Source organism: Gadus morhua, chromosome 6 (assembly GCF_902167405.1).
Source record: "Gadus morhua chromosome 6, gadMor3.0, whole genome shotgun sequence".
Taxonomy (NCBI): Eukaryota; Metazoa; Chordata; class Actinopteri; order Gadiformes; family Gadidae; genus Gadus; species Gadus morhua.
The window spans coordinates 5,543,956-5,559,312 of NC_044053.1; the positions used below are offsets into that span (position 1 = coordinate 5,543,956).

The following is a 15,357-nucleotide window of genomic DNA, read 5'->3' on the forward strand; positions in this document are numbered from 1 at the left end:
TGCATCGCATGAATCATCGAGGGACTACTTTCTCAGCAGAAGCGGAATTCTACTATGCGCTGGTTAGGTTTCTAACCGAATCACGACAGAAGAATGTAAACAGAGAAGCGTGGGACAGAAGCGCAATTGGACGACTAGGCAACATGATGGTTCAGTGTGCTTTTAGAAATTGTAGAAATAAACGGTACAGATGGGCACCACAAAGTTTCCACCAATTTCCAGTGCGAGATCCAGAAAGGACTCAACTGTGGCTTGTTGCTGCTGACTTTGACATCAAAACACCGGCTCGTACATGTACGATGTTGGATACAACACATTCCTCATAATCGTCTTCAAAAGCAGATGCATCGCTAACTCCTCCAAACGTGGCCATATCTTGTTAATTTAATACGCTTGTAGAATTCCTTCGTTCACTGTACTCTGCGTTTGTAGCAATGACAGTGGCAGGTAACCTAGGTATCAGTCCGCCGCTGCCGTAGCCTACGTACAGGAATATAAACACTGCTGCTGAGACCCCGCAATTCCCTCAAAATGCAATGCAATGCAAGGTTGGTTTTATTTCAAACATAATTCTATAAACAGACATTTAGATTTATAGTCTGTCGTTATAATTGATTTACCTCGGGTGTACTGTGGAGTGGGTAAGAAGTGTTTTTAATAGCAGGCTAGCATTGCCCGTTGACGTGCGCTAGCCTAGCATGAGCGACCTCTGCAACTAGAAGGACTGAATGAAATGTGTTGAAAACTGTCTCCAGTGATATAGAATACCAATGCTCACTTCGGAATCAGGCCCTATGTCCAAAATTCCGAACTACCCCTTTAACAACAAAGTATCGATATTTGAAGTTGAACAAATCGATATTTTATCGGCCAGCAAAGTATCGCGATATATTGCCGTATCGATTTTTTTACCCACCCCTATATAACACTGTTTATATTGCTCTCTCTTGATACTGCAAATACTGCTTTTGGTTAATACTGACCAGGAAGACTGGTTGGTACCACGGGCCCCAAGGTATGCTTCTTGTTGCCTAGAAATCAAGATGTTACCAGGGACACTAGTGGGTTACCTGGGACACTAGATGTTACCATGGACACTAGTCAGGGATGGCAGTAGGGGGCCCTAGGCAAGACTTTCTTTGGAGCCGCTCCTTGCCTTGAGCTGAAAACTGTGACTTAAAAAAAAGTCACAGTTAGTATAGTACAATCAATAGTACAATCAACATTAGACATTGCTATAAAACCTTGTAGAAACTTGACCAATGTTTATTTGGCCAAAAGGCTGGAATTACAATTAATACATTTATTAGTTTCAATAGATTTGCTGTCATGTTTTACACAATGTAAGAAACAGTATATATTGCATGAAAATTCACTACGGACAACTACAAGCCTTCTCTACCTGGGCTGTGGATGCAAATCACCACCAGAGGGCAACATAACCCCTCCGAATGGATCTTGAATTAGAGAATTAATTAACTTTTGAGAACTGGCTTAGCTGGTCCACACAACTGCATATTCAGCGTATAGGGCAGGCTGCCACTGACACTGATGGTTATTAACTTATGAAAAAAGCTATATGCTAACTTTTTAAAATATCTACCTGGAGGAAATACTTGGTCATCATAAACTGTTTACTGCGTATCTTCAGTGAGCTCCCTAGAGACCGGTCATCCTGGCTGGGAGCCTGCAGGGCCTATCCGGTGGGAGGAGGCTGCATCACGGTGCGTTGAGACTGGGGAATCGGCTCTCAGAACAGCCTCCTCTCTCGGTCCAACCGGCTCCTCTCTCGGCCCAACCGGGTTCATCTGCATCCCGCTGTTAACGTAGTCGTCCTCCTCACTTCCGAAGATGACCTGAGACACAGAATGGGTCTTCAATCACAACAGAGCTCCACAAATATCCCAGAGGTCAGTGTGGAGCTTGTATCCACGTTACCTGGGACTCCTCCTCATCTGGGGGGGCTCGCTTCACAGTGGCAGCGTTAAAGGACCGCGCCTCCTCACCCTTTATTTATTGGACAGAAGGGCATAATAAGTGTTCGTAGTTCGTAGTTGAGGTGTAAATGGGAACCGTCGTTACACTCTACACTGTCAACGCTCAACTGCGCCCCTGGGGTTCAGTTCTCCATGTCCTCAGTCTGCTTGTAGGCATCTGCTACTAAATGACATCTGAGAAAGTTGTGAATTTCTGAGTACGATTTCAAGTGGACTTACCTTATAATACAGACGACCACGCACACTAATCCCACGAACAGCACAGCAGTTTTGACAATGCACAGCACCAAGTCTGGAATATTAAAGATCAGGATTTAGAATGTGTTATCAGGAGGTTTTGTTCATGGTTTTGTGATTCTCTGTGATTGGACAGGTCAATACATTTTTAAAGACCCCGAGGCTCTTCAGACTCACAGCTGGTTGTGCATTGATATATGTGCATTGGTTGTGCTTTATCTCCCTGAGGACAGACCTGTCAGGATTGGCTGTGTATCCAGGTGGGGGACAGGAAGCTCCTGGCTGGTGTTCCCGGCAGCGTTGGAGCTGTGGCAGGTCAAGGCTGTCAGACCAGCAGGGGCCCTCATTGTGAGGGAGCTCCTCAACGTGGCGTTCTCCAGGTTGACCTGGCTAACAGACACGTCTTCAGAACCCAACACCAGTTTCCCATCCAACCTCCACTCCAGAGACGGTGATGGTCTGCCCACGCTGTCGCAGGAACATCGCACCCAGGCTGCAATTCTGCTGCAGCATGAAGCGGGCAGGATCCTGGGAGGAGCTGTGAACACAGGGAAGGAGGAAGAGAGAATTTGGAGAAGTCATCTTACTTCCTGTTTAACAAAAAACATTGGCCGTTTCTCAATTCCTAGCACGCGTACTACGGACTCGATGACTTGCAAGTACGTACTTGGCAAGTCCGTACTTCAAGCACAGACTTGCGAGCACGCGAGTACGTACCTGCCATCGGAACAGCAGCGGACTCGATGACGTCACCACCTCTGCTCGTCCGTTAACTGTGCTACGGCCTCATTGAGGCATATACTATTGAACAATATAAACAAATGATCTAAAACAAAATCCCAGCCTCTTTCATTTTCAAATAGTATGTAAATATTCTGAATGAATAAAAATTGAAAAGATATGCGTGTCCTGTCATGTGTATAAGCTATACACACACGACTTTATATATATTTATTTATATATTATCTTATATTATTATTATTATTGTTATTATATTATATATTATATAAATATATATATAAGTTAAGAGTAACTTAAGCTACAGTTGTGCGTCTTCTCCATATTGTCCGCCATCGTACTGCTGCGAGTGCGAAATGCATCCTGGGATTTATAGCGGTTGCAAGTACACACGAGCCACCTCCGATGCATGCTCGGTGAAACTTAGGGTTAAGAAATTAACCAAAGTTTTCTGATATATGAGTGAGGTATCTCACTATGGGACACGCCCCTCGCGCTGTCCCCCAGAAGCAATTTGACACTACGCCAGTCGTGACTGGCCAACAGACGTGACGTCTGCCTGCAGAGGAGGGGCTCCATCCTCAACATGGTCTCACAGGAATCCGTGAAATGACTACGGTCGGACGCTTAACTCGAAATCCGTGGCCACATCACGGAAACACGCCGATATCCGTGTGTGAGCCACGGAATAACAGTGTAATTTACTTGCATTGGAGCAAATTCCGTGGCCACATCACGGACAATTGAAGTGATTCCGTCAGACCACCACGGATTTTGAGTTAAGCCCCCGCTGTGGTCAAATGTGGCACACACACAGATTGAAACGGGAATCTGTGTGTGTGCCACGGAATATCATTGTCATTTACTTGCATTGGAGCAACTTCTGTGGACACAACAAGGACAATTTAAGTGTTTCAGTGAGACCACCCCGGGTTTTGAGTTAAGCCCCCGTGGTCGATTGGAGCGAATTCAATCACGGAAATCGGCGTGTTTCCGTGATGCGTCGGATTTCGAGTTATTTGTCCGTAGTCATTTCACGGATTCCTGTGAGACCAGGTTGCCCTCCTACTACATACGTCCCGTCGTCACGTCATCTCTTCAGTCTATAGGCAAAACACCTCTTTCTCGCTCCGGGCAAGGAGGGTGGTCTGGTGAGATACCTCACTCATATATCATATATTTTGTTAATTTCTTAACCCTAAGTTTTCTTTCAATATTCGCTCGGTATCTCACTATGGGATATAGTAACTCCCGTATTGCCAAAGAAGTACCAGTGCAAACCCATCAAACAGGCATCCAACGCTCAAGACAGATTAGGCGCAGTAACATCCAACCTGTAGAATCTAGCGAAAGTGTGAGGCGTCGCTCAGCTGGCAGCCGCACATACAGTATCTCTTCCACTGAGACCCCCTGAAACAGGGCCCAGGATGCGGACATGCCGCGAGTCGAATGTGCGCACAGGCCGATAGGGGGTTCCAAACCCACGCTACTATAAGCCATGGCTATAGCCCCCACGATCCAGTGTGATAAACGCTGCTTCGAGAGAGGCTTCCCCAGGTGTGACGTAGCACATGATACAAACAGCTGCTCCGATTTCCTGAATTCAGCCGTCCTATCAACTTAGACGCGTAAAGCCCGCACCGGGCAGAGCGCATTCAGCCGCTCCTGCTCCTGGGAGGAGAATGGAGGAGAATGGAAAGCCAACAGCTCAATAGGGCGGTATGACAACGCAGAGTCGAATACCTTGGGAACAAACGCAGGATTCGGCTTTAATAGAACCTTTGAGTTCCCCCGCAAAAACTGCATACACGTTGGGCTAACCGACAGCGCATCGATGTCACTATTGCGTTTAGCTGAGGCCAACGCGAGCAACAAAGCCGTCTTAAATGAGAGCGTCTTAAGCTCTACCTGTTGTAAGGGCTCAAACGGTGGGCGTGACAGTGCATCAAGCACCGTAGATAAATCCCACGGAGCAGCCAAGCTCCGCGACACCGGCCAAAGACGGCGTGCACCTTTCATAAACCGGCAAACGATAGGGTGCTGACCTGCCGATTTGTCCCCAAAACCTATGTGACAAGCCGATATAGCGGCCAAGTAGGCCTACACTTTGACAGTGGAGAAAGCCCGGCCTTTATCCAGCAAATCCTGTAGAAATGTCAGAATAATAGGCACGGGACTCTGGAAAGCTATTTCCCCAGCTTTCGCGCACCAATCCGTACGCACGCCATTTCCCGTCATATGCGTAACGCGTGGAGGAAGCCCTGGCGCCCTGGATAGTCGTAATGACATTCCATGGGAGTCCAGCCGTCGTTAGGTTCATCCTTTCACGGGCCAGGCCGATAGAGCCAATGCGCTCCGGATGAGGATGGAAGATTTCCCCATGCGCTTGCGTCAGGAGGTCCCTACGTAAAGGCAGAGGCCAAGGCTGGCCACACAGCAACTGGACTATTTCCGCCAACCAATATTTCCCCGGCCAACGGGGGGCTATAAGGATCAGCGCATGACCCTTCTCTCGCACCCTGGCGAGAGTAGGAATGATCAGTTTTAATGGGGGAAAAGCGTACAGGACGACGCGCGGCCATTTGAGGGGAGCGCAGCCCCCCCTGACGGTTTATATACCCCACCACCGGGGTGTTGTCCGTCCTGACTAGAACATGTTGGTTGCCCTCTCAGAAAGGGAAGAAAATGCCCTCGTATACAGCTCCCCAGCCCGCCCGAGAGGCACCAAACAGCTACTGTTTGGTGACAGTCTAGCTTTCTTTTTAGGCCCCGTCCACACGAAGCCGAAACGGACGAAACCGTTACGGTTTCGATCTATCCGGTTTCGAAGTATCTCCGTAAAGACGAAGCCAAGCGAAACCGGATAGATCTGTAGAAACGCTGTAGTAAACATTCCAGGCCCATAAGGGGCGCTGCTTCTGGTACAGAAATCCAGAAGAAGAAGAGGCGAGCATGCGCATAAAGGCTGCCCCCCGAACCACTAACAACACAAACAAACAGCTCTTCTACGAAGGCGAACTAGATTCTCAATAAATAATGGCTTAGCAACCCAACAAGGGACATGATATGCTGCAGAACGTTGGGATTTTGTTGGGATTTCTGAGACTCCGCGGGCTTAAGAGCCATTGGCTAGGAGGTCGAGGGGTGGGGCGATGACGTCATGGTTTGCGGTTTCAGTCTGTTTCAGGCGTCCACACGAAACCAAAACGAAACCGGATAGATTTGAAACCACCTCCGAGGGTGGTTTCAGAAGTTTGCGGTTTCGGTCAGCGGATTCGCCGGCTTCGTGTGGATGCAAGGCCGAACCGTACAAGACCTTTGCGGTTTCGCCATGAAATCGGCTTCGTGTGGAAGGGGCCTTAGTCTCACAGAGGTCAGAGGTAGCAATGTAGGCTAGCGTTCGGTGACCGAGGGGTTAGCTCGCTCTGTGAACAGTGTGTTAGTCCGTCTACGACTGTCCGCGAGGTGCTTCTAGGAGCGAGAAGAGGTTAAAGACTGAAGAGATGACGTGACGACAGGACTTATGTAGTAGGAGGGAGCCCCTCCTCTGCAGGCAGACGTCACGTCTGTTGGCCAGTCACGACTGGCCTAGTGTAAAATTGCTTCTGGGGGACAGCGCGAGGGGTGTGTCCCATAGTGAGATACCGAGCGAATATTGAAAGAAAACGTCAAAGCCTCCCAGCCGGATGAACCACCAAAGTAGTTCGACCTCAAAGCTTCAAATGAGTACGCTAGAGACACCTAGTGGTGATTGAAATAATGATGAAAGTAAAAGAGATTCCAGTGAACCTAGCCCAAAATGTGATGTTTGCTTCGTGTGCTGATACATCAAAACATTTGAGATTTAAAGTAATTTCATTGATACATCTTTGTGAGCGTGCCGTTCATAAATATCTCCCCGAGCTCATGGTAGAAAATAAATCATTTTTAGCAAAGATTTTAAGTAGACATCCCGGGCAAAATATGTCTTGTCAACTACAGTAGCCTAGCCTACTAATAATTGTAATAATAACAATTGAAGTAATAATAGATTGAAGTGGTATCACATTAGTTATAACCAGACTCGGACAATAATAACAAAATATCCTGACAAATAATCTGAATAGAAACATATTACAGACAGTACCATTAGAGCTGAAACTCATTTGTTTTAGCGGTGACTCAGTCATTATGAAACCATAAATAGAGAAGTCATTTTTTTTTATCTATAGCTGTGTGAAAAAGTCTAAGACATGAATTACAGTATGTACATTGTGGTACCCCGCTCCCCCAATGAGCCGGGTTCAAGGTACGAATCACACGTTACGCGAGGGTTAAGCCACACGTGGCATTTATTGCATACATCACAAATAATATACTCGCGGTCTCTAGGGCCCCTGTGAGCCTCTAGTCGCTCGCGGACCCGAGCGCTTCCTTCTCTCTCGCTCCCGTTCCCTCCCAAATGACAGTCCTCGTGCTCCTTTTAAAGTGTCTTCCTGGCTGTCCAGCCAGGTGTCTCCCATCACTCCAAGTGCCCCTGACTGCAGCCCGCAGATCGAGGAGGAGCTAAATGTGGGCGGGTCTAAACGTTTAAGCCCGCCCACATTTAAGGAAACTTCCGCGCAGCATCATGGACTCAGACGGAAATACCGTCTGAGTCCATGATGCTGCGCGCTTTTCTGCCTAGAGGTAAGTTGCCGCTCTCTGTTCGTGTACATTGCTTGCTATGGGCCAGAAAAATACCTTGATACTTGCCTTTGTCAAACATTTATGGAAGCTTTTTTTTTTTCTTCTTTACAGATCAAAATTTCTTGCTTGGGGTGAAAATAAAAATCAATGATGCAAAGTCTTCTGTCTTTGGTTTATTTGACTTAGCTAATATAATTGAGTGTACGAAATAATATGTGTCTATACTAAAAAAGACATTTGAAATGACAAGTTAAAAGTAGGAACGTCTAAGTCTATCAAATGCATGAACCTTTTTCCATATTACCGGTAAGTCATTGTGCTGTGCTGTGCTGTATTGATGTTTGAGAATGTGCTGCCGGATCTCCGCCACCTGATGGCGCCCGAGAGGGTAAAACCATGATACTGAGTCCATGATGCTGCGCGGAATTTTCCTTAAATGTGGGCGGGCTTAAACGTTTAAGCCCGCCCACATTTAGCTCCTCCTCGATCTGCGAGCTGCAGTCAGGGGTTACTCCATCTCGCTGATTGGGGATCAACGGGTGCTCTCCGTCGCCGGCTGGTGGATGACGGTAGTATTTGCTGTCTAGGATGAAACCTCGGGTCCGTCCTGGACCGAGGTTTAAGGGGCTGGACGCCACAACATACATACATGTGCACATACACGTATATGAGAATGCATTTATATGTGCCCAAAGTTACTAATTTACTACCTCGTTGATGACCAACCTTTAGAAAAACTTTAACTTTTAATTCAGTCTATTCTTGGGTGAAATCTAAGCATAGTTTGTAGTGAATGCATGTCGATGATGATACACTTATAGGGGGTCACTACATTGGTACGACACCGGCTTCCTCCATCTTCTGAGCAACCTTTTTAAATAAATCGCCGTTTCTCGTTTTCCGATGGCGACAATAACACGACTACCATCTCCTTCTACTTCAGGCTCACAGACACCAGAAAAGATCTTGAGCATGGGAAGAAAATTAAATCCAATTCCAATTAGATTAACCGTAAACATTAATAATCTAGGGGTCTTATTCCGACGACTAAGGTGTAAACATGCATTTTAATAATCCAATCATAGTTGGACTAACCCAATAATTAATTTTTCTAGTTTCATGTAAACAACTGTTTATATTGTTCTCTCTTGATACTGTAAATACTGCTTTTGGTTAATTCTAACCAGGGAGACTGCAGGGCCCCAAGCTATGCTAATGGTTACCTTTGTTAATAGGGACACTGGTCATTGTTGGTTCTAGGCAGTAGGGGCCTAGGCAAGACTTTCTTTAGGGCAGCACCTTACCTTGCCTTGAGCTGAGAACTGTGACTTTTCTTTTTAAACTTAACACTGCAAATGTTTAAAAAAGATGGTTACACATTTTAATTAACATTGCTATAAAACCTAGTAGAAACTTGACATGTTTATTTTGCCGACAGGATAGAATAACAACTAATACATTTATAAATTTCAATCGATTTGCTGACATGTTTCACACAATGTCGTTTTTACACTGAAAAAGTATATATTGCATTAAATTCACTACTGACAACTACAAGCATTCTCTGCCTGGGCTATGAATTCAAATCACCACCAGAGGGCAGAATAACCCCTTCAGAATGGACCTGGAATTGAATTGTCATAGAGGAGATGTGACCCGGCCCGGAGGAAGCCCGGGGCCCCCGTCTGGAGCCAGGCCCAGACGGAGGGCTCGATGGCGAGCGCCTGGTGGCCGGGTTTGCCACGGAGCCCGGTCGGGCACAGCCCGAACAAACTACGTGGCACCCCCCCTCTCTTCATCCCATGGGCCCACCACCTGTGGGAAGACCCGTTGGGGTCGGGTGCGCAGCCACATGGGTGGCAGCGAAGGTCAGGGGTCTCGACGGACCAGACCCGGGCGGCAGAAGCTGGCTCTGGGGACGTGGAACGTCACCTCGCTGTGGGGAAAGGAACCGGAGCTTGTGAGGGAGGTGGAGCGCTATCAGTTAGATCTGGTGGGGCTTACCTCCACGCACAGTCTCAGCTCTGGTACCGTACTCCTGGATAAGGGTTGGACTCTATTCTTCTCCGGAGTTGCCGAGGGCGTGAGGTGCCGGGCGGGTGTGGGGATACTCATAAATCCCCGGCTGAGCGGTGTTGGAGTTTACCCCGGTAGACGAGAGGGTCGCCTCCCTGCGCCTAAGGGTTGTAGGGAGGAAAACTCTGACTGTTGTTTGTGCGTATGCACCAAACAGCAGCTCAGAGTACTCAGCCTTCTTGGAGACCCTGAATGGAGTCCTGTATGGGGCTCCAGTAGGGGACTCCGTAGTTCTGCTGGGAGACTTCAACGCCCACGTGGGCAACGATGGAGACACCTGGAGAAGCGTGGTGGGGAGGAACGGCCTCCCTGATCTAAACCCGAGCGGTCGTTTGTTATTGGACTTCTGTGCTAGTCATGGATTATCCATAACAAACACCATGTTCGAACATAAGGGTGCTCATAAGTGTACCTGGTACCAGAGTACCCTAGGCCGAAGATCGATGATCGATTTCGTGATCGTGTCATCTGATCTGAGGCCGCATGTTTTGGACACTCGGGTAAAGAGAGGGGCGGAACTGTCAACCGACCACCATCTGGTTGTGAGTTGGATCAGGGAATGGGGGAAATTTCCGGATAGACCTGGTAAGCCCAAACGAGTAGTGCGGGTGAACTGGGAACGTCTGGAGGAGGCCCCCGTCCTAGGTATCTTCAACTCACACCTCCGGCGGAGCTTTTCTGGCATTCCTGTGGAGGTTGGGGGCATTGAGCCGGAGTGGGCGGTGTTCAAAGCCTCCATTGCTGAAGCTGCGGTGGCTAGCTGTGGCCTCAGGGTCTTAGGCTCCTCAAGGGGCGGTAACCCTCGGACACCGTGGTGGACACCGGTGGTCAGGGAAGCCGTCCGACTGAAGAAGGAGGCCTTCCGGGATATGATATCCTGGAGGACTCCTGACTCGGTTGCAAGGTACCGACAGGCTCGAAGGGCTGCAGCGGCTGCCGTGTCGGAGGCTAAGCAGCGGGTGTGGGAGAAGTTCGGAGAGGCCATGGAGAAGGACTTTCGGTCGGCACCAAAGTGTTTCTGGAAGACTATCCGGGACCTCAGGAGGGGGAAACGGGGAACCATCCAAGCTGTGTACAGTAAGGATGGGACTCTGTTGACCTCAACTGAGGAGGTCGTCGGACGTTGGAAGGAACACTTTGAGGAACTCCTGAATCCGAATAACACGCCCTCTATGTTGGAGGCAGAGCTCGAGGTTGATGGTGTTTCGTCGTCAATTTCCCTGGTGGAGGTCACTGAGGTAGTCAAACATCTCCGCAGTGGCAAAGCCCCAGGGATCGATGAGATCCAGCCAGAAATGCTAAAGGCTCTGGGTGTTGAGGGGCTGTCATGGTTGACACGCCTATTCAACATCGCGTGGGAGTCGGGTACAGTGCCAAAGGAGTGGCAAACCGGGGTGGTGGTTCCCCTGTTCAAAAAGGGGGACCAGAGAGTGTGTGCCAATTACCGGGGTATCACACTTCTCAGCCTCCCTGGTAAAGTCTACTCCAAGGTGCTGGAAAGGAGGGTTCGGCCGATCGTCGAACCTCAGATTGAAGAGGAACAATGCGGTTTTCGCCCCGGACGTGGAACTACGGACCAGCTCTTCACTCTCGCAAGGATCCTGGAGGGGGCCTGGGAGTATGCCCATCCGGTCTACATGTGTTTTGTGGATCTGGAGAAGGCGTATGACCGGGTCCCCCGGGAGAAACTGTGGGAGGTGCTGCGGGAGTATGGGGTAAGGGGGTCTATCCTCAGGGCCATCCAATCTTTGTATTCCCAAAGCGAGAGCTGTGTTCGTGTTCTCGGCAGCCAGTCAGTTTCGTTCTCAGTGGGTGCTGGTCTCCGCCAGGGCTGCGCCTTGTCACAAATCCTGTTTGTGATATACATGGACAGGATATCGAGGCGTAGTCGTGGTGGGAGGGGTTGCAGTTCGGTGGTCTGAGGATCTCGTCACTGCTTTTTGCAGATGATGTGGTCCTCATTGGATCATCGGCCTGTGACCTTCAGCACTCACTGGATCGGCTGGCGGCCGAGTGTGAAGCGGCTGGGATGAGGATCAGCACCGCTAAATCTGAGGCCATGACTCTTAGCAGGAAACCGGTGGATTGCTTACTCCGGGTAGGAAATGAGTCCTTAGCCCAAGTGAAGGAGTTCAAGTACCTCGGGGTCTTGTTCGCGAGTGAGGGTACTATGGAGCGTGAGATTGGCCGGAGAATCGGAGCAGCGGGGGCGGTATTGCGTTCGCTTTACCGCACCGTTGTAACGAAAAGAGAGCTGAGCCGCATGGCAAAGCTCTCGATCTACCGGTCGATCTTCGTTCCTATCCTCACCTATGGTCATGAGGGCTGGGTGATGACCGAAAGGACGAGATCGCGGGTACAAGCGGCCGAGATGAGTTTTCTCAGAAGGGTGGCTGGCGTCTCCCTTAGGGATAGGGTGAGAAGCTCAGCCATCCGTGAGGAACTCGGATTAGAGCCGCTGCTCCTTTACTTAGAAAGGAGTCAGTTGAGGTGGTTCGGGCATCTGGTAAGGATGCCCACTGGGCGCCTTCCTTGGGAGGTGTTTCAGGCACGTCCAGTGGGGAGGAGACCTCGGGGAAGACCCAGGACTAGGTGGAGAGATTATATCTCAACACTGGCCTGGGAACGCCTCGGGATCCCCCCGTCAGAGCTGGTCAATGTGGCCCGGGAAAGGGAAGTCTGGGGCCCCCTGCTTGAGCTGCTCCCCCCGCGACCCGACCCCGGATAAGCGGATGACGATGAGGACGATGACGGTAGCGGGTCCACACAATTGCATATTCAGCCAGTGGCGGCTCCTGAAAAAAAATCTCATGTGGGGCTATTTTTCTTATAATGATTGAGGTGACCCATTCAATGGGTGCATTAAGCAAGACAGTATTAATTTGTTGTTGGATGATTAACTCATACAGAGATTATTCTTGTGTCCACTAGATTGCAACTCCATCTAAAAAAATGGTGTAGCTCCACAGTTAATTATTTATATGAATCTTATGTTGCATGATGAAAACTAGCTAAACAGGAGAAAATATGTCCGGAAACAACATAAAGACAGGGGAAGCATATTAAGTCTAGTTGACTTACCGTAAATTGCACCGTAAAGTCGCGATCTGGAAAGTAGAACGTGACTTGACCGTACATGCTCCCTCCCTCTCTTTGCTTAGTTACGTATGACGCAAGCGTGTTGGGGCGAGCCCTCCAGGAACCCATAGAGAACCCATACTAAGGGTGTGTTCCTGAATCCTCGGAAGCCGGCCTTCCGAGTCGGAAGTCGGAAAATCTCTCAGCTTTCCTGCGGCACTTCTCGGAGGCACGCCCCCTTTTTGTCGTCTTCTCTCGGATTTCTGAGAGTAGACCGAGAGCAGTGATGACGCTCGCAATAAAATGGTTGCGCCCGTGAAGAGATTTATTTTCTTTGTATTTGTACCACCGTGGTCATTTTAATGTTGATTTTAAATGCTCTTACACACTTGATTACATTGCTACTTTATTCCGGTCACATATTTATGCATTGCACAGTCTTGCTGTGCGTGCAATACAATGTCAAGTTTTGTGGTTCGTTTTCGAGCTGGTTTGCTAAAGAGGCTAATGTAGCTAACAATAAACAACGACTAGCCAATTTCATGACACAATCACAAAGTCGCACGAGAACTCTATAAATGCTCCCAGAACGGAAATTACGTCAAAAGTGCAACTCGGAAGGCTGGCGTCCGAGGATTCAGGAACACACCATAAGGGCGACATTTTTAGAGCTCCAAATCTCCAAATAGAGCTCTAAAATTAGACGACGCTGATTGACGAAATGTAATTTTTTGCATAGCAACCAGGGCTTAACCATTAACCATTGGATTAAATTCCGGGTAGGTAGGGCTGCGCCTGGGATGACAGCCTATTGGCTACTACACCAAAACGATAAACGTTGAACGTGAAACTGAATGCAAATATTATTCTGGAGAGCGAAAAACTGTTCCTTAAGTAAAATCATTATTAGCATGTAATTAACACCGATTATTTTTCAAAGCTAGAACGATTATTATTAAATAAAAAAAATAAAAAGAGGCAGGCAGGTCGGCGCCCCAGCGCCCTCTATGGACGAGCCGCCACTGCTGTAAAGTAATCAAAATATCAGAAACATACAGTATGACCAACAGTGTTGCCAGTTACCTTGAAAAGTAATCCGATAACTGATTACTAGTTACTCCTTAAAAAAGTAACTTAGTTACTCTACTGATTACATGATTTTAAAAGTAACTAAGTAAGATTACAAATTACTTTATCAGTTACATTTAGCTGCGACAACACCCCTGCCACCTCAAAATAAAAAATTACAACCAGTTTTGCCAATTCTAACTCCCTCCCCCCATCAACAATGTTCTTCCCCCGCTCCAGCGCAACACACACACAAACACGCACGCAACACCGTGCGACTAATTCTGCCGCTATAACAACTGGTTGCGCGGACTCTGGATAGTCAAGGAAGACACTCGCCTCTGATAGATTGAAGTCTTTGGAGACTTACGCTTCACACGCACACACACTCTCACACAAATAGGGAGACAGACGGACAGACACACACACACCACCCCATCGCTCTCAACGCCAATCGGTGATCCGGTAAAAAAATAGTAACGCACAGTGACTTTGATGAGTAATTTTAATTTTATTACTGGTTTGGAAATAGTAACGCGTTAGATTACTCGTTACTGAAAAAAGTGGACTGACGTAAGGGGGTGTCATTCTTAGTTCACTCTTGTTGATTGGGGGTGCAAGTGACGTCTTTGGGGTTATTCTGGCTCAGCCTGTGGCCAGCAGCTGTCATGCCTCAGTCTTCTCGGAGGCCAGCAGGCGCAGGCTGGGCCAGGGGGAGAGCTCACTGTTAACACTGACACACAGCGCTGCCAGGAAACACAGTAACGCGTTACGCATTACTGGCATCACTGATGACTTATGACTTGCTTATCAATAATAATCATATTTTAAAAGTTAAACCAATCTATAGAATCATAATAATTATAGTCATATAAAAAATATTCGAATGAAAACCTATTCACAACCTTTTTTTTAACTCTGATTTACTAGACATCTAGGGCCGTATTCACAAAGCTTTTTATCTTGCTCTAAAAGTTTTTACGTAGGAGTTTTTCTTAAAGTAATTCACAAAGACGCTGAGACCTACTCATACTAAGGATAAATCAACAAGAGTGAACTAAGAATGACACCCCCTTACGTCGATTCTCGGGCAAAAGTTTTGCGGTCAGTATGGTGATTGGTTGTTGAGTGCAGGCGGTCTCGGTGAAACTCATCCGAAACATCCTGTTACATACGCTACAATGAAGTCCTATCAAATAGTTATGGACAGTGCAGTTAGCAGAATACACACATGATGACACGTTTGTGCAGACCACGATAATGCAATGTATGCACGTTAAAGAGAGAGAACACAAACAATAAAAACACGCAAATTGCATTATATCAAGGAGGTAATTAAAAGCACCATGCAAACTTCATCCATTGAGCATATATCCAGAACTCAAACACTTTAAAATCAGCCCATACTGCTGTTCAAGTCCTCCTCTCATGATGAAAGAAAGCGAAGCCTAAGACATGAAACTCAAGCGAAAGCCCAACTGGTACCAGGACCAAT

The 15,357-nt window shown here is 47.8% G+C and overlaps 1 protein-coding gene across 1 annotated transcript in view; it reads right to left on the reverse strand.

The window, feature by feature from the left end:
* Positions 1-1,720: 1,720 nt before the first annotated feature.
* LOC115545352 (sialic acid-binding Ig-like lectin 5) overlaps positions 1,721-15,357 on the reverse strand; it is a 61,586-nt gene continuing 47,949 nt past the window's right edge. The window contains exons 6-9 of the mRNA XM_030358400.1: positions 2,470-2,772; positions 2,217-2,289; positions 1,939-2,007; positions 1,721-1,856 (exon numbers count right to left, since the gene is read on the reverse strand). Of these exons, the coding sequence (XP_030214260.1) occupies positions 1,971-2,007; positions 2,217-2,289; positions 2,470-2,772 (413 nt within the window). The 3' untranslated portion in view covers positions 1,721-1,856; positions 1,939-1,970. The remainder of the gene's footprint in view (positions 1,857-1,938; positions 2,008-2,216; positions 2,290-2,469; positions 2,773-15,357) is intronic.